Raw genomic sequence first — 19194 nt, forward strand, 5'->3', positions numbered from 1 at the left:
AACAAACCACTTAACTGTGCTATTATTACATACACAGTCACCAACACAAAGCTTCAAACTTTCATCATTAGCACACACCTTCTTAGGTAAAAGGTAAGAATAAACAATAAAAAGAAAAGAAATTCACCTATCTGTTGTGGCATGGAAGATGCAGGAATTGGTTGTTTGAACTCTCCTTCCAATTTCTACAACAAACAAAAGGGATTAAATGTGTTCTCTAACTCAATCTTAATGATCAAGCAAAGCAAATGGCCACATGCAGAGAGAATATAAATGCTGATCATCGTAGTTACAGGTGTGATGTGGTATCACTGGACACTTGCAAAGTGTCAGACTAGACGGCTCAGACTCTGCAAGGCAAATACAGCATACTTTTACCATAAACAGAGCTTCACCATGGGAATGATGAACCTACTTGGGCGCCTGAGAAGCCATAGTCATCCTTGCCATGGAGACTCTCCAAGCTCTGGTCACCCTCTGGCTCCACGCTGACATCCTCACTGAGCATCTCGTCAGCTTTCTCAATGATCTCCCGCACTTGCTCCACAAACGCCTCTCTCTCCAGTGCCAGAATGAAGTCATTGTTCACCTGTAAGAGGAGCGCGGCGTCAACCTTCCGTACAGCGCTGGAGCTTTAGTCATCCCACCACCACTTCTGCCCATCTGTGTAACACCCACGCTGGATCTGATTACTACGTAAGTCGGTTCTTCAAAACCTGGTTACACACGACCTAGAAAAAAACACCTCTAAATCACAGGTTTGGTGTGCCAGTTAAATTCACACTGAAATAAATACGTTACTGTCAAAATAGTTCACAGAATACTGCACATGCGCCTACAGCAGTGGATATAAAGATCAAGGACATAGGAAAAGTCTGGAACTCCAGAGACGTACCATAATTGTGGCTATCTCCTCAGGGTTGTCACCATCTAAATCGAATTTGAATGTAACCATCTTCCGATTGTGAGTCTCTAACTGACATTCTACCACCCGATCTCCCTTATTTGAAACCTAAGAAGAAAAAAAGAAAGGTACTTCGTATATCAGAACACCACACTCAGCTCTGGGACTGAATGTGACAGGTAACACAGGCCAAGCACTGCCTCTTATGCTACGAGCAAGGAATCCTGAAGAAAGTATCAGCCTTTCAGCTATATACTTATGGAGAAGGAAATGGCACCCCACTCCAGTATTCTTGCCTGGAGAATCCCATGGACAGATGAGCCTACTGGGCTACAGTCTATAGGGGCGCAAAGAGTTGGATACAACTGTAGCAACTTAGCATGCACTTGCATACATCTTTCACTAAAGGGTCTGGAAGAAAGTAAGGTCTTTGTTCTACAAATAAAACCCTATTTTTTCCCTAAAAGATAAGACAGTGCCTTCTCATAGAAAGAGCGAATGTAACAATATCATTTGGGTGATTAAAAAAAAAGATCCCAAACTTTCATCAATATACCCAAGCTTTATAAATATTTAAAAGTTATTAGTCAACTACATGAGGCCAGAAGTCAGCAACACTTACATTGAGAATTCTCAGTTTGGGGCGGGAAGGCTTCTCGTGACGAGAGCGGCTCCTTATAGACTTCCGATGCAGCCGCTTCGTGGTCCTGCCCTCGTGCCTCCCGCTGGACGAGGGGACATTCTCATTGCCATCACTCAGGCCTGAAGCCACATCTGAATGTGCACTGCAAAGACAACGTGCAGTTTACGGTGCGACTTCAACCTCCCTTCTATTCATCCTCCCGCCAAGAGCGGAGAATTGCCCTTCACATTTCAACCTCCCTCTATTCCATCCTCCCGTCAAGAGCGGAGAACTGCCCTTCACATTTCAACCTCCCTTCTATTCCATCCTCCCGTCAAGAGCGGAGAACTGCCCTTCACATTTCAACCTCCCTTCTATTCCATCCTCCCGTCAAGAGCGGAGAACTGCCCTTCACATTTCAACCTCCCTTCTATTCCATCCTCCTGCCAAGAACGGAGAACTGCCCTTCACATACCTGTCTATAGAAGAGACCACCGCGGCTGGCTGGGCAGGCTGTGGCTGAGCCCCGGGAGCTGGCTCTGGAGGAGCCACCTGAGAGACGACCTGAGTGCTCTGTGAACAGAAAGGGAAATTCACACCTCGGCCGTAAAGCAGTTTATTACTGACCATCCCCAACTAGCTAGTCTTTTTTTTCCTTATCCCTCCCCTAAGTCCTAAAAGCACTATAACTCTCAATTTCAGCATCTACAGACAGTCATCTTAAAATTGCGAAGGAAATTTCTAAAGCTAGTCTCTGGTACAGACTGCATGGTGTCATCAGCCAGAGGAGCGGCCAGGTAGCAAGAAACTACAACCTGTCATGCGCCAGCATCTCACCACAATGTGCAACCGGGCAGGCAGAGCAAATGCAGAAGACGCTCAGAGCTCTCTCGGAGGGGGCAGAAAGGGCCACTGGGAGCATAGCGGGGGAAGCTATTCTGGTGACTGCCCACGGCAGGAACTTGTGAAAGAAAGGGCTAAGAACGACGGCTAGAGGGCCAGCTAGAGAAGTGAAGTGCTAACAACCATTATTCTTCTCAAGGCACACTCACTTCCCAACAGAACAGCCAGTGGCAACAAGGCCCCCACACTGGCATTTCATTCTGCTGTAAGAAAAAGTCATTCACAAGTTAGTTTGAAATAGTTTCCAAATGAATCCTAAGCCAGGGAACCTATGTTTCTTCTTTGTCATTTCTATCCCACTGTGTGTATGCTTCAGATATAAACATGCAGGAACTCCATTTACCTCCAGAGCTGCTTGCTGGGAGGATGTGGTGGGGACTTGTGCTAAGCTCACTGCCGGCTGGGACACCTGGACCTGTCCTCCTACACTGCCCACAGGAACCAAGAGACTGGATTCCACATAGGGCTGCACCATTGCAGGAAAGTAACCCGGGGCAGCCAGCGCCTCTGTCGGCATGGGAGGGGACAGGACTGCAGAAGGCGGGCACACAGAAGCTGCGCTGGAGGAGGGAGCAATGTTTGAGTCTCCTGGGTACTGCGATGGCAGTCGAGGTGGGAAGCCCTGTGACAGAAACGAGGAAGGGAAATTAGTGCAGGTTGGGTCATCAAATGAGCAAAACAGCAAGACATGCAAGGGAAAAAGAAAAAGAAAGGAAAGCACACAGCAAAGAAAAGTAGCCCAATCTCTAATAATTTAAAGAAGATTTTCAAATGAAATGATTGATTTCGATTTAGAGGACAGGACAGTACCTAACTGAACTTTTAAACTGCTACTTTTTCTGAGATCATTTTAAATAGGAAGAATAAACATAATTCCTCCAAAAAAAAACCACCTACTTTCCAGGCAGTCCAACATGAAAATGCAAAAACTCTTGAAGGTATCAGTCATGCCAGTCACATAACGACTTGCTAGTATTCTAAATCTAAACCCTGAAGGTTTCCATTTACACCATGTTGGCTACCCACCATTACTCCTCCCATAAAAAAACGCAGCCTGATACAACCTACTGTTGAGTCATACCAAGCTCTCAGCTCACAGTGAATGTGGACAGAGCCATTTTTCTCTCAAGGAGGGGTCTTGGAAAAGATGCAAATGAGTCAGACATCTCTACTGGGTCCTTTCTCAAATGTGGACTATTTTGGCATGTCTGGTTGAGAACAACAACCTGTGTTATTGCTGGTTATTATGATATTCAGTTACTCGGTTTTTAAGTCCCTGATGTTCTGTCATTACGATCAAACCCTCTGGGGCCCTTCATCTGCCAGCCAGCACAATACCTGGTAGAGAATATCTCCAGGGGGAAGTGGCACCTCGGCAGTCTGTCCAAGGCTGGCGGGGATCCCCATGGACTGAACTGCTGGCTGCAGGAGCTGCGGGTGAGCCTGACTCGGCAGCTGGGTCACAGGCTGCAGGAGGGCAGGAAGCTGACTAGGGACCACAGTGGGTGCCCCGGGGACGGCCGCCGCCGCAGCAGATGAAGCCAAGGTGAGCAGAGGCTGACTAACACCAGCTGCCATCGTGACCGGCAGGGGTGTGAAGCCTGGCTGAGCCACAGACACGTGAGGAGGAGCAGAGGGGAGCTGAGAGACGGGGGGCAGCTGAGAGACGGGGTACTGGGGCAGTAAAGAGGGTGGGAGTGGCTGTCCCACAGGAAGGAAGTGAGCACCAGCATGGACGGGAACGACTGAGGGCTGTGTTGCAACTGGGATCTGAGGTTCGCCTTGGAGAGTTGGTACTGGTTGGGAAACTGGAAGCTGGGAAGGTAAAGAAAAACAAAACAGACTTAAAAAAAAAAAAAAAAAAAAAGCGCAAGGCTGCCAAAAGCAAGACTTGTTTATTAGCCAAAAAGAAAGAAAATTAAAACAAACACCAATCCCTGGATATATTAGTAGTAATAAGTTAACATGCCAACAGGATGAGGGAGAGGCAGCTGCGGACGGGCGGCTGATGGACTGCTGCTGTTCTAAATCTGTGCTAGAAAATTCCACTCACACTTCACCATCAACAACAGAGAGCTCTTGCATAGGAAATGTCTTCTGCACATCCTGACTGAGGCATGTTTCACAAGCCATAATCCACTGGCACGTTTGCTGTCGCTAAACTTACAACTGCTATTATAGTAATGGCTGAAATTCAAAGGACTTTCTCCCCAGTGGACTTATAGCTCATCCATATTGCTTCCACAGTTCTCATGTCCCACCCAGGCCTGTAAGAGTAGGTCTATGACCATATTCCACTAATTGCAGGATGTAATCATGCCTTTCCACATGGTCATTTTAACATTTATGAAATTAAGATATAACTTACAATTAATGGTGTGTCAGTTCTCAATGTTACCTAAAATAACGGTGCATTTTACAACTGACAGAGTCTCAGATGTGACAAAATATGACAGGAACAATACATTGTATCAAAATACAAGCACAAGTCCCAACCTTAAAGTTGAAAAAATGTCACTCAGAAAGGTGTATCTTCAACAGGGCTACTTTTCAAGTGACTAGAAGGATTATTTGGGGGGGGCGGGGGGGGGGATCACTCCGTATAGGGTTTTTTTATGACTGTCACAATGAGGGCAGGGAAAACATGTAAGTCTATGTGAAAACACGACATAACTGCAAACCTAGAACAGATACAACTGACAATTCTAGAAAATGTCATCACTGTAGCCCTTTATCAGTTCTACATCTGTCAAACTTATTTTAGGCTGATAAACCTAAAAGTTGAACATTTTTGGATTACCACTGCTTTATAAACCCATTTATATTAATCAATTCATATGTACAAAGGACACGCCACAGACAGAGGAACCTGGCGGGCTGCAGTCTGAGCGACTGAACGGGAACAATGCACAGAAGTAATGTTCATTCCACTTTGCAGTTTTACCACCAGGGAAGCAGAAGTCATGCGGTGCTCCTTCCAGAAGTGTGGCACTCACCTGTTTTCCCGCGGACACGTGTGGCAAGGCCTGTGGAGGTGGAGGCTGACTCACAGGCTGTGCAATCGCGGCCTCGCTGGGGGCCGACGTCTGAGGGAGCGGATACTGCACCGCCTGCTGAGAGGGGGCTGTTGGCTGCACTCCTTGCTGCTGAGAAGAAAACCATCACTCAGTTTTATTTCAAGTCATTAACAGCATGTTTCTAAGGCAGTACATCTGCTTATCAGTGTCTGTAAGAGATGGCAATTTTAGTAATCAAGACATGCACAAAGTCAAACTCACCAATTCCCCTTTATACATCTTCATTTTTCCTCTGCTGCTCTGTGTGATAGGTCAACCAAGAACTAACCCATGTTTTCGAGTCTGAGTCACCACTGGTTCTTCACCTGACATGCTTCTTGCCTCAGGAGCAGCTCAGATATTTAGACACCTTCAGATCCAGGTTCAAACAGATGTTCTTTCCTCCAAATGCCCTCCCCTCTTTGCTCCCATTTCTTGATAGCAGCTCTCAATGTGGTTCATATTATTTCTTAGTTTCTCAACTGTGTAATTAATTTGCTTAAAGAACAGCTCTGACAATAGCTACAAAATAGAAGAAAACCACTGAATTTTGAACTCTACCATAGACTAGCTCTTACACCTTTGTGATTGCTCATTTTACTGCCAAAATGAGGTTTCTTTCTTTGAAAACAAGGGCACAATCACTCAATTTGAAGTGCAGCAAAGTGAACGACATCTGGGAATCCAGCATGTGCTGAACCCTCTGGTATGATACGTCTACACTCAAAGCTGACATGTAACTGTACCCAAATACTAAATTTTGCAGTAAAATTAATGGCCCCCTCTAGTTGAAACTCTGAACTTCACAGCTGACTTTGAAGATTCTCTAATACCTATCAGTAATTTAAAAATTAATTTTTAAATACAAAACAAACACCTGTTTGTAATAAAAATTTTAACCATTACATTAATAGAGTTAAATGAAAACACCCAACCCCATTTCTCCAGATATAACCACAATTAGTGGTCTGGTGCACTTACTTTATGGATTTTCTGCTACGCATAAGTGGTCACTTACACACATTGATTTAAAAAGAAAAACAAAACAAAAGCCCATTTTTATAAATACTATTCTCTGACCTACCACTTTCATTTAAGTATGGTACCAGTATCTTAATGATGAACATTTGCTTGACTCAAAATTTTGTTACTTAAAATAATGCTACAAACAATAACAGATTTCCACATATGTCCTGGTCCACACAACTAAGTAGTTATTGCTGGTACAAAGATAAGCTATCTGTGTGCATGTGTTTGTGTGTATGTACCTAATTGAGATACAACTAACAAGTAACAAAGATTTGATATATGTACATACTGCAAAACACTCACCACAGTAAGTCTAGTTAACATTCATCACCACATATAATTCATATTTTTTTTTCTTGTGATGAGAACTTTTACAATCTTCTCTTAGTGGCCTTCAAACATATAATACAGTATTATCAACTTTAGTCATGATGCTATACACTGCATTCCCAAGATTTTTGTTTTAATATTTATTATGCATCTGGACACCTCAATAAGCATCCTAGATTTTGTTAGGTAATCACCTGTAAATAATATATCTGTTCTCCATGATATTTATTTCTTATTTCTTATTACACCAATTAAAACCTTCAAAAGAATTCTGAAATGTAATAAGTGACAGTAATTGCGTTTTATTATTTATTTCCGATACTGTATCCTTATTAACTTTAAAAAATTAGGGACTAATGGCTGAATTATAAAAAATTTATTTTCAGCAACTAAGATATATCATAAATACCCAACTTTAAGGCAACTCTGAATATAAGACAATTATGCCCATTTTCCCCCTAAAAACTAAAATAGTAGAAAATGCTTTTGGTTAACTTGAATATATTGAAACTTTAAGGAATTCACTAAGGAATGGCTAAGTTACCTAAGCCATTAATTTACATAGCTAAGTAAGACTGCGCATTATATAAACAGACTAATTCAGAAACACAGCTTCCCTTGCCTCATTCCAGTTCTTCACATGCAATATATCAGCATCTTTATCTTGAAGAGACCTACACCAGGAACAGTCTCACTTTTCTGGCACACAACACAGTACCTTTAAGTTGTGTCTTGAGGTGAAATCTGCAGTGATAGTAGATTTGTCTGACACCTGTTTGGTTAATATTAGGATAGCTGTAGTGTTCTGCAATTGCTTCACAGGAGTATATTCATGTAACCTTTAAGTTATTTACAGTGAACCTGGAATAGTGAGGTTGTTCCCCTAAGAATAAGATGTATGATGTCTCGGCTTATATAAAACCAACTGTTAGACACTGCCTACAAACATTCTCAACCATACACATACCATTTGAGGTCCTTACAGGCACATCTGTTCTCAACAGTCTTACTTTAGTCCATTCGTATTTTTTATGTTATTGTTCAAAGCAAAGAGCAGTGAGAGCCCTCTGATATGAACACTGGATCAAGGTCTGATTATCTAGTGGTCCCCTTTGTTATAAGGGGTAAATCTGAGGAAAACTTCCACCTTATATTTATACATATGATTTACTTCTCCCCTGACCTCCATCATTGTGGAACCTCGCTTACATCAAGGTTTGGACTTAATTAGCTCTTTTCAAAATTTACACCTTCACTTTTCCCTGCTATGTTTTAGGCCATATGTGGGATCTTAGTTCCCTGACTGGGGATCGAACCCCTATCCTAGTCTGCGTTGGGAGTGCTGAGTCCTAATCACTGGACTGCCAGGGAAGTCCTGATTTATCTGTATTCTGGTTACACTGAAGCCAAGGTTGGTTTGTTTGTCTCACAGCTGTCTACCTTTCTGCCTTCTACCTTGCTTATACTGCCCCCTAGACTCCTTATCCTTCATTTGAATATAACTCATAATCACAGTCCAGTTCAAAGGCTTTCATAAACCGACTGATATCCCCCTCTCTGCTCAGAAGAGATATAATTTCCTCCTTTTATGGAGTCAGACTGCTTGGGTTTAAATACCCTCTCTGAGAAGCTGTGTACATCTGGGTAAAGCAATCAGCCTCTTCAGCTCTCATCTCAGCTTTCCCATCTGTACAATGGAAATGATGGTACTTGGAGGGTTCATGTAAGGACCAAATAAAAAACCAGGTAGAGTGCTTTGCACATTGTGTAAAATGTTACTATTATCCTCACTCCTTTTGTAGCAGCTGACATACATGTTTACCAGATGACTCAGGCTCCCTGAAACTAGCCTTCCACAGGCCATCTGGCCCTGTGGCCAGTGATGGGCTGTCCATCACTGCCCACTCAGCACATGGTCCTTCAGAGCACGAACTCAGTTTGGAAAAAAACTGTTTAATAAGTTGCTGTGTGTGTGTGGACTGTCAAAAATAAGCAGTTTTATAGACATACCCTCACTCCTTGCTTAAAGTAATAGAGAGGCATGTATGCCAGCTAACCCTTAAAGAATTTACAGAAAAGTGGCACCTCTGAACAAGCCAGGAGTATATGGTGTGGTTTTTTTGCACAATCACCATGGCTAATAATCAACACTTTAGCCAAACAAATATTGTTTTAGCATAACAGCTTGATATCATGCTTTGCATAAAACTGCCTCATGAAATCAGTTCACATAACCTATACAGACTGTGTACGATTTATTGGACAAGGGTGCTTGAAAAAAAAAAAAAATACTCCTAAGCCTGAGTTGAACAGAAAGTAAGAAATACTTAAGTCTCTACATGTGTTCTGCTGGATGAAATTAAGTCAGTAGGGTAGCTCATGACCTTTCTTGGCGGCAAAATACTGTTTTCCAAGAAAAAGGTATTTTTGGTACCACTTTAAGACACAACATACCATTAGAAGAGATTCCTGAGGAAAACCTGAAAAGACGCAATGCCTTATTCATTTTATTTCAGAAACACAGAAATAAAGAAAATTTCAGCTAAAGTTCATCTCTTTCCTTTCACTAATAAAATTAGAGATGGTTTCCTAAGGAGGCACTGAGCCCTGACAGTATGTAAAACATAAATCACATCTAAAAAGAGACTCTAATTGAATAGTAAAGAAGATTTACCATCTTTCTTTTCTATATATGGAATCCCAGAAGATAAAACTAACTAAATGCAGCTTCTTGGGCACCTCTGCATAATCCTGAGTCCCCGTAGAACTTTAATATAGGGGGGAAAAAAAACTACTGGAAGAAATCTTAGGTTCTGGTAACATTTCATTCTATCTGCCTATTGGCTATGCAACCCTGGAAAAGTCAGTCCATACTGCATACATTCATGCAGACTGTGATTCTACTTAATTCATCCTATGTTTAAAATAAAAGTGTCTGAAGAAAGCATCACTGAAACAGGCACTTTCGTCTGTACCGCAGAGATAGCCATTTAGTCACACCTTTTCCCAGAGAGTCAGCCACCTAATTCCTTTCAACTGAGAGTTTGCAGAGCTGCCCGCCCGACTGCGCACACTCTTATCACTGCTACTCTCAAGGGCTTCCTGAGCTGTCTGCTTCATTACATGCCCGAATATGAGACATCTAACAATTCCTTTGAAAAGGAAAAACAGCATACACTGAAACCTGTACATTTTACCGGTATTGGTAGGAAATTGGTACCAACGACAGTGTCTGTTCTCACCCAGCTTTATGGAACTTTAAATCTGTGTTCTTATCAGAGGTTGTTAATATAATTAAACCTGTTAAGGGTGGCAAAAATGTGACTACTTGAATTTAACTATAATTACATACAGATTAAGATACTTGTCTGGAAGAAAGGGCAGAAGCAAGACAAAACAAGTTATTTCCAGCCCTTCCATTCTATAAGACAGAGATGTTGGTCACAGAGAAAATGGATTATGTAGGTACCTCAGAGATAATACAGATCACTGCAATATAGTGAATATTACAATAAAGCGAGTCTCATGAATTCTTTGGACTGAATTCCTCGTGCATATAAGTTATGTTTATACCTTACTGTAGTCTATTAAGTGTGAAATAGCAGTATGGCTAAAAAGACAATGTACGTACCTTAACTTAAAAATACTTTATTGCTAACAGATGATCACCATCACCTGAGCCTTCAGCAAGTCATAATCTTTTTGCAATAGTAACAAAGATCACTGATCACAGATCACCATAACAGAATAATAATGAAAAAGCTTGGAATACTGTGGGCATTACCAAAATGTGACACAGAGGCACAAAGTGAGCAAATGCTGTTGTAAAAGGTGGTGCCGACAGACTTGCCTGACGCACGATTAACACAAACCTTCAATTTTTTGTTTAAAACAAACAAACAAAAAAGTGGTACCTATGAAGCACAATAAAACAAGGTTTGGCTATATAGCCAAGTTAATCTTGTACAAAGAACACCTCATCTTAAGCCAGCATCACGACTACATGATCACATGCTGGATGATAAGCAGGCCATCTGTAATAAGAATTAAAAACTTAAGTTTCAAAAATTAATAAAAACAAGCCAATTCAGAATTTGGTGGTTTGAAAACACACTTTGTAGGGAACTATCAACAATATAATTCATTGGGAAGTTTTTATGACACGTGTAGTGACTATAAATTTTATTTGTAACGGATAATAAATATTCAATTGTGCCCCTAAAGCATTATTTCCTTATAAATAACTACTGTTAACTAATAGCAATGATGATCTACAGATTCTTAATTTTAGAATCAGCAGTTTTGCTGTTGAATACTTCAGCACTGTACCAATCTCTTGAGCTCTCTGAACCTTTGGGGAACAAACACCCCCAATCAGAAGTTTAGAACATGTTATAAAAGTTTCTGAAAACGGTTCCTAGGCTTTCATTCACTTTAGCATAAAATCTGATACCCCATCCCACACATTAGAAATAATTAAAAAGGTGTGTAGAATCATTGGAGTCAAGCACAAGGAAAGCAATGGTAAAACGTTCATAAAAGAACAAATCATGAAATATACAGAAATAAAATTGATATTCTCTGTAGAGTTGATCCTTGAATAACATGGATTGGAATGGCACGGATTCACTTACACGTGAATTTCTTTCAGTGCTATACAATCCAAGATTAATGAATCCATGGATATGTAACCATGAATAGGGAAGACCTACTATAAAGTTACACAGATTTTCAACTGAACAGAAGGCCTGTGCCCCTAACCCCCCGTGTTGCTCAAGGGTCAACCACATTGTTAAAACAGCATAGAATCATCTGTTTAAGAAGGCACATAAATTATTTCAGGAAAAATTCTTTTGAATTTCAATATGTGTCTAATCTAATAGACTGTTCAAAAATACATTAAACAAAAGATTCTTTAAAATGTTACCGAAGACAAGATATGTTATGTTTCTCGATTTTCCTTTCAAAAACTTAGCAAGCCACTTACATCAGGAACCCAATTCATGAAAGATGTAAACAGGGTTCTGGATAAAGCGCAGCAATGAGTTGCTCTCACCTGCTGAGAATGCTGCATGGGTTGGGAGGATGGAACCCCTGTTAAACTACTTGAAGATGGCTGACCCTGGCTCTGCCCCTGTGCCTGAAGGAAAGAAGTGAATACAAAAAATTAGAGCAGCCCAAAGGTACCCGTGCACAGAGGTCAGGGTTCTGCAATAAACATATGAGTTCCTGAGAGTCTGCCTGAGCAAGATGAAACATTAGCTTGATCAAGTATGGAGGGAGAGATGGCTGGGGCAGGTTTTTAAAGAGAAGGGTAGAGAAGGATCATATTATAGAACATACCATGCAAAAACCACTGATGGTTAAAACCTAACCTATCCCACTGCTCAGGCTATAATTTTTATCAAAATAGTAAGATTCATAATAAAATTGTTACTGAAAATCAGGAAAAAAGTAACCAGACTATCAATTTGAAAAACCTATCTGAACAAAGAAAAGGGGGTATTTAGATAATGTGACTTTGGTTCCTTTTGCTATTTATTTCTTATATAATGACTTTTGTCAAAAATGTAAAAAACAAAAACCTGTTACTATTAACTGCCAAGTACCTAGAGCAATGGTTCTCAACCAGGGCCACTTTGGGTACCCTACACCCTTCCCATGGACATTCGGCAACATCTGGACGTGTTTTTGGTTGGCACAGCTGGGAGAGGAAGCTGCTCCTGGTATTTAGTGAGTAGAGGCCACAGATGCTGTTAACATCCAACAAATGCACAGAATAGCCCCCACAACTAAGAATCACCTAATCTAAAATGTCAATAAGGGTGAATCTGAGAAACTCTCACCTAGAAGAGATCTTAAGTTAAAGAAGAAGGTGAGAGTGAAAGAAGAACTTGGCAGAGGTGAGTTATGAAGACGAGAAGCCCCACCTCTGCTGTCTCATCTCAGTTCAGAGGCACTTCTTTGGAGCCTACTTGGATAGGACATCCAGTCCAACTGCATCTTAACCACCTGAGCATCCACTCCTGCTGCACCTTTCCTGTAGAGTACCTGATGTTTAAAATTTCATTCTGGAAGTTCAGAGTGAAAGTGGCAGTGCGCACATCTAGAGCAGAGCTGACAACCAGTGTGTTAACGTGAGCTTATCACACTGCATGTGCACGCAGCACAAATTTCCAAGCTCTGAATCTTTCTGCTTCTTAGTACTGCTCTAGGTAACTAGTATGTGATGTATATTTTGGGGGATACTTTTGCCTCAGATGAGGGAAGAACACAGGAAGAAAGTATGAAGAACATACAGTAATTTATATAAGAGTGAGATCATTTAAAACATCCAAATAACATCCTGAATACGTAACTGCAAAGTTTCCTAATTAACTGCATAGTCTCCTACATAAGACTTATACATTGGACAAAATGTATCAAGGCAATATATAAAAGTCAATACTGATTCCACTTCTTGAATCCTACTATGTCCATCACTTTGTCTTTAGTTGCAAGAGGCTGCATACGTTCACATACATAAACAGCATTTAATCTGTTGAGGAAAAATCTAAGAACTGAGATATCTCATGCTCCTTACCTTGCAACATATATCACAAATTCTTAAGACAAAAGCCCCATTACCCATACTAGATTCTAATTTAGGTACTAAAAATTAGAATTAGTCAATTTTATGGATTAACATTTTATTTGAACATATAATACATGGTGACTTGTTGGATGCCATTTTTAAAGGGCATCTTCATTTGTTAAGACAAATTTCTAAGGTGTTTCCTGTCTTTTAAGATCCTTTCATATTAGTGGAAACTCTATATATTCCTAATACTACTTCAAAAAAAAAAAAAAATTCCCTATTTTCCATTCTTTTAATTTTAGGGAGAAAAAAATTATCTCCTCCAAGTTTTAAAAACTAGCCATGTTTGTTTCTAGGGAGAAAGAAACATTTTACGGTACTGTTTGTAAATAATCAATGCTCTATCAACTTTATAGACACTAACACGCTCACGACTAGTTAAAAACTCCATCCATTCTATTGAGCTGGCCAAAAAGTTTGTTCGGGTTTTCACATACCATCATACAGAAAAACTCGAATTAACTTTCTGGCCAACCCAATACGTTAATGGACAGAAATAACTGATTTTGACAAGTAATTAAAATTCTAAGTTTTTGTGTTCTTTTTTCCAAGGGTTTGTACACATTATAGGTCAATCAAGCTGCTTCGGTCTCATATTTTGGTCTTGTATTTTCATATTTTGGTCTTAAATACAAGTAGTTTAAAATCACCCTTCCCGCTCAATGGAGAAACTCCACAATAAATTAAACAATATCCCTGATGAATGGAAAAGAGGGACAGAAAACTTAAATGTAACTGTCACAGCAGGGTAGTGTAAAAGAACCGTGAAGTTTTCCTATAACCTGTGGATGGAGTGCAGATCCTCCTGAAGAAAATGAGGCGGATAAAACCTGCGGAGAGGTGGCTCCTTGGGGAAAACAGAAGAAGAGTGGGGATTCTTGTAACACTGTCTGAGGCACGCGGATAAAGGGTAATGAGACGTCAGAGCCAAAAGGAGCAGCTGCTCCCCCTGTAGGGGGAGGTGACTGAAATTCACTGGGGTCTGAAGAAGTGACCTGGGAGGAATCACTGGAGTACTCTGGGCTTCCTATGGGCCAGGTCTGTCCGGTGGGCTCCACCACAGAGATGGTCAACTCTGGGGCCTGGGGCATCTGCTGTTCTTCAGTCACAGGCTGCAGGCGGCTGTGTAATCCTGCAGGTTGAGGAGGTGGTTCTTCCTGGTTCGAGTCCACAGCAACCTGCCAATTTCGGTAAATGCGCTGAGGTAAAACTCCTCCCCCTCCTTCTCCTGAAGAGGAGCTTGGAGTATGAACGTGAAACTCAAACACACAACTGCTTCTGCTCTCGTTGTTATGAGTTAACACAGCAGGTGCAGAATGAGGAACAAAGACAGGGTGAAACTTCAAGCGTGTGGCATCTGTACTGATAGGTGCAGAAACGCTAGACTGGGGAGAGCCTGGGCTCAGTCCCGAATCTAATCTTACATTCTGGAGGTGTCCTACCAGGAAAGCCTGTCCCGATGGAAATTCAAAGACAGAACTGGAGGTGGGGCCCCCGTGCACTGGCTTCTGCTCAGGTGTCTGCTTCATAGGACTTGACAGGACTGGTGAGCTGTATGGAAAACCCTCAAACTGTTCTGCCACCTGGGCCTGGTAATGTACCCCGGCTAGATACACTGCTTCCGGAGGGAGGAAGTAGTGAGCTTCTTCTGGAAGCACCAGTCCAGCTCTGTAGTCACTGTAAACTGGAGCTGGCTCGAACACAGGATGGGCCTGCACCTCACACAGCTCTCCAGCAACTCTACTGGCTGCAGTGCCCCACATGACTACAGTCTCTGGAGTCCAGTTAGGTGGGCTGCCACCAGGTGGAAGAAGACTCTGCCCGACAGTCCTCAGCAGGGGTTGGAACTGGTGAGTTTGGGCTTCCAAGAAGGAGGTGCTCTTACGCCGCTGGGCAATGGCCACCTTCGGTGGACAGGTGGGAGGTGGTGAAAAAGAAACTGGACGTTCATGAATAGTTGGGAAAAATATCTGTGATTCTGGGTATGTTGGGGTCCCCCCACGCGGATGCGCCATGGACTGAGGCTGTATCAACATGAATAAGACAAGTAATTCATACATTCATAAGTGAAATTACATCAGACATGCACAACTGGGCAGCTCTGTGTAACCCTACAAAACGGTTACACCAAATTTATAATTAGTAAAGAAATACAATGCTTTTGGAAATTATGTGCATAGTAAAAACCCATTAAATACATCCAGGGTCAATAAAACTATTCTGTGGGGATCTTTGCATTAGATAAGAGCTGCTTTTCCACAACGCTCCCCTCCTCAAAGGAAAAGAAGAATTTAACCTTCCTAGTGACTATTCTGCTTTTACCCACAAGTAACATGCTCACCTATGACTGTACCAAATCTTCCTACCCTGAAGCCTTATTGTCTTCTGCTATGTTAAGAGGCTCCAGGGTTCATTTCTGATTAACTACTGTCATGTCCTCTAACTAGAAATCAGAAGAGATTTTTGGTGGGTAGTGAAAGATACACAGCTTGGCTAGTGACCATCATGTCTTTCCCCTGTCTGCCCCAAACCATACGCAGTTAGTTTTATTACATGAAACATGTCACAGATGCCAAACCACTGAATGCCCACTTTTCTGATACCAGTTTAAGGGTCAACTAACTTGCTGTTCAAATCAGGTGAAAAGGGTAATGTACACAGCCAACTTGATTTGACAGCATTTTTTGGTCATAGAAGCAGTTCTAGGTTAAACACTCTAAAAATGAGAATTGTACCGTCAAATGCAAATGGTACACACTGTAATAATTCACTTTCATGGGCCCTTTTTTAAAGGGTAGATCAGTTTCACTCTTTCAATAGGAAAGATCCTATCAAAATCGGAAAACGGCTCCACTGTTACTTCTTCACAACAGTTAAAATGAGGTTTCTATTTTGAATCGGAATGCTCTGGTTTATTGTTGTTTATTCAAGAGTATTCCGAGGCCACAAGACACTATACAGTTAATCACTCTCCTAAGTACAAATCTGAAGGTTTTGGGATTCCTAGATCAGAATGCTAACCAAACCCTCTATCTGGAAAAGCAGCAGCAAAGTCCCACAGTGTTTGAAATAACCTTAAGAGATAAACACATCTACAGACATTAATGGGCCAAAGCAAACTGCATGGATTTTACGTGCATCTAACGTACTGCCAGAGTCAAGGTCCATTATTCAATCTAAAAAAAAAAAAAAAAAAACTTGCCAAGAGGGAACATTATGCGGCCTTTTAGTTTGTTGATCCCTCATTTTAAATAGGTATCAAATTAAAAGCAACTTTCTCTCTTCAATTATTCCTCACTGACTATGGGAAAAAATGCAGCATTATTGGTATCTCTCTGGAACAAAGTGAAAACATATTTCGGTAATTTCTGATAAAGAGAAAGTTTGCTTTCGAAAAAGCCAACGAGTTTAAAATTAAATAATACACATACTCTTTGGTAAAATATGAAAATGCAAGGAGTTTAATACACTGGTAGGGGATAGGAGATTATAATAAAGGCTAAATTTTGCTGCTCACAAACTGCTATGTGCCAAGGGTGTTATAAGCATTCTCTCTGATTGCCTCCTTGCTTTTCTCCCCATTACAGCCTTATAACAAATTACAGGAAAAACCTATTTCCTAAAAGTGTACTAAGTTCAGTCCTGCTTTTTAATCGTTATTACAACTCCTGATGCCTGGATGTATTCATTGGTGATAAATGTTCATCTGTCAGGAAGTTGATGTTACATACAGCACTGACAAAGAGGGAAGGCAGGCTGGAGCGTCGGCACTTGCGCTGAGAGGCAGAGTACATAGGCAGGACCCTCTCCAATGCTTTAGAAAGCTTTTCGGCAAAAGTTTCCTCGGGGGCAGTCCGGAGGAGGGAAGGAGAAAGAGGTGCGGACAGCACTGGTGGTGGGGTGGAAGGAGCACTGGGAGAGATGCGGGACAGAGAAGGGACAGCAGGAAGATGGGGGACACAAACCGACATGCTACGGCCACGACGAGGCTAAACGGAAAACAAACACACACATGAAAAACACAGCACTCTGAAAACAAAACAACAAAATGTACAATGGTAACAGGGCACAGCTGACATAAAGAAATGTTCCATCCTCCCCCCATTCCACGAAGTCATTTTCTGAGGAGACAGAATTCCACAAAGCACACTTGGAAGACCATACTATTCTCTCTACACTGTTGGTCAAATACAGGTTTTTTAAAATTAACCACCAAAATAATGATCAAGTATCTTTCTAAACATTCTGAAATAACATTAATTGTTATGAGTGTATGAATAAGAATGACCAAATGAGGCAGCAGAACAGACTGGGAAAACGATGAGTACTGGCTTGTAGTCTCTGCAAACTTGTTAATAAATTCTATCAGTTTAATGCACATTATAAGATGCAGAAGATCTTAAGACTGGATTGCTCTGTTGGAGCTCTGGGAACCTCAGACATACAAGATTTCTCAATCCGATTTTAGAAGACAGTAGACAAAAAGTTGCTGGCTGATAGAATAGTTTATCACATTTGCCTACCTGTCTATAAAGCTAAAAGTCATATTCCAGGAAAAACATTAGTTTTCTAGACATAATTCGTAATAGGTACAGGAAATATTCTGTATTTTTACTAATGTAGTCAATGGAAAAACATCTAAACTGTGAATCTCTAAAGAATAACGTTAAATTTTTTTCAGGCATATCAGAGGTTCAACTTTGGTTTAAAAGTTTAAAGCATCTTAAGATTTCAATATAGCTACAAAGCAGCAAATCTAAAGCTCTAAGGCTGTCCTGAGCATGTCTGTTATTTCCTTTTAGAAACTGTGAACTGTTTAATTAATTACATTTTTTCCCCACTCTTGCTTCTCTTGTATTTTTAAATTTTATTCGTAATCAATATGCTATTGCAAGCCATGGTAAATACTTCCTGGAATTAGGACTGATTACAAAAGCTTTGAAAAATCCTCAATATTTAGTAATTCTTCAGGACACTTCCATAGAATATTATCATTAAAAGGCAGGAATGTTTGCCTTTTTTCATTTCATTAATGGTGTGTTTTTAGAACGTTAATAAACATAGCTATATTTGTGGCTTAAATATTTAGCATCTTCATAAATGGTCAATCCTTTTCCATTTCTAAATAGAGACCCAAAGTTCATATCCTGTGATGCAGGAAGCCAAGAGATTAAAAAGTTTTTTAAAAAATCTATAGTTATGATGATCCAGAAGAAATCAACTAGAATAGAAACTGATAAGAAATGCTGACAAATAATATTTGTTACACCACAAAAATACACTTGTACAGTCTGTATAAAACTCTTCTTCCCTACCTACTTATTTTAAAGGTCAGAGAAGTAGATTGCTATTACAACTGGAAGTTTTCTTTCTGTAATTGTGGCCATTCATCTTAAGATGTAGCCAATGCAGAACTAACTAACTGACTCTCAAACAAGCAAACACCTTTTATTCCAGCTGTAGGGTAAGAGACCAGAACAAGCAGAAGTATTTTCTTACCAGAGAAAGAGTTTCATTCAATGAAGAACAAGAGTTCCACAAATTCAGATTAAAAGTTTCTGAAACAGAGGGGCAATCTATCTGCCTAAAGATCTCACTAAACAAGAGCACTGTAGTGACCAGTTATTCTCAATTCTGTCCTGAGGCAGAAGATGCATCTTGTTCACTTCTGAAGACTTCATGGAAGGTTGACCAAAGAAATGGGGTATTATCT

General features: G+C 40.8%; 1 protein-coding gene across 23 annotated transcripts in view; it reads right to left on the reverse strand.

Moving 5' to 3' along the window:
- The window catches only part of WNK1 (WNK lysine deficient protein kinase 1), a 130056-nt gene that overhangs the window by 21376 nt on the left and 89486 nt on the right, over positions 1-19194 (reverse strand). For 12 of the 23 annotated variants that reach the window (XM_025282990.2, XM_044940938.1, XM_044940944.1 and 9 more), the window contains exons 9-17: positions 11901-11984; positions 5426-5575; positions 3768-4244; positions 2773-3051; positions 2002-2099; positions 1527-1689; positions 896-1012; positions 416-589; positions 128-185 (exon numbers count right to left, since the gene is read on the reverse strand). In XM_025282990.2, coding sequence (XP_025138775.1) covers positions 128-185; positions 416-589; positions 896-1012; positions 1527-1689; positions 2002-2099; positions 2773-3051; positions 3768-4244; positions 5426-5575; positions 11901-11984 — 1600 coding nt within the window. The remainder of the gene's footprint in view (positions 1-127; positions 186-415; positions 590-895; positions 1013-1526; positions 1690-2001; positions 2100-2772; positions 3052-3767; positions 4245-5425; positions 5576-11900; positions 11985-19194) is intronic. The other 11 variants (XM_025282991.2, XM_044940956.1, XM_044940955.1 and 8 more) reach the window with 7 other exon arrangements.

The sequence above is a fragment of the Bubalus bubalis genome, chromosome 4 (genome assembly GCF_019923935.1).
Source record: "Bubalus bubalis isolate 160015118507 breed Murrah chromosome 4, NDDB_SH_1, whole genome shotgun sequence".
Taxonomy (NCBI): Eukaryota; Metazoa; Chordata; class Mammalia; order Artiodactyla; family Bovidae; genus Bubalus; species Bubalus bubalis.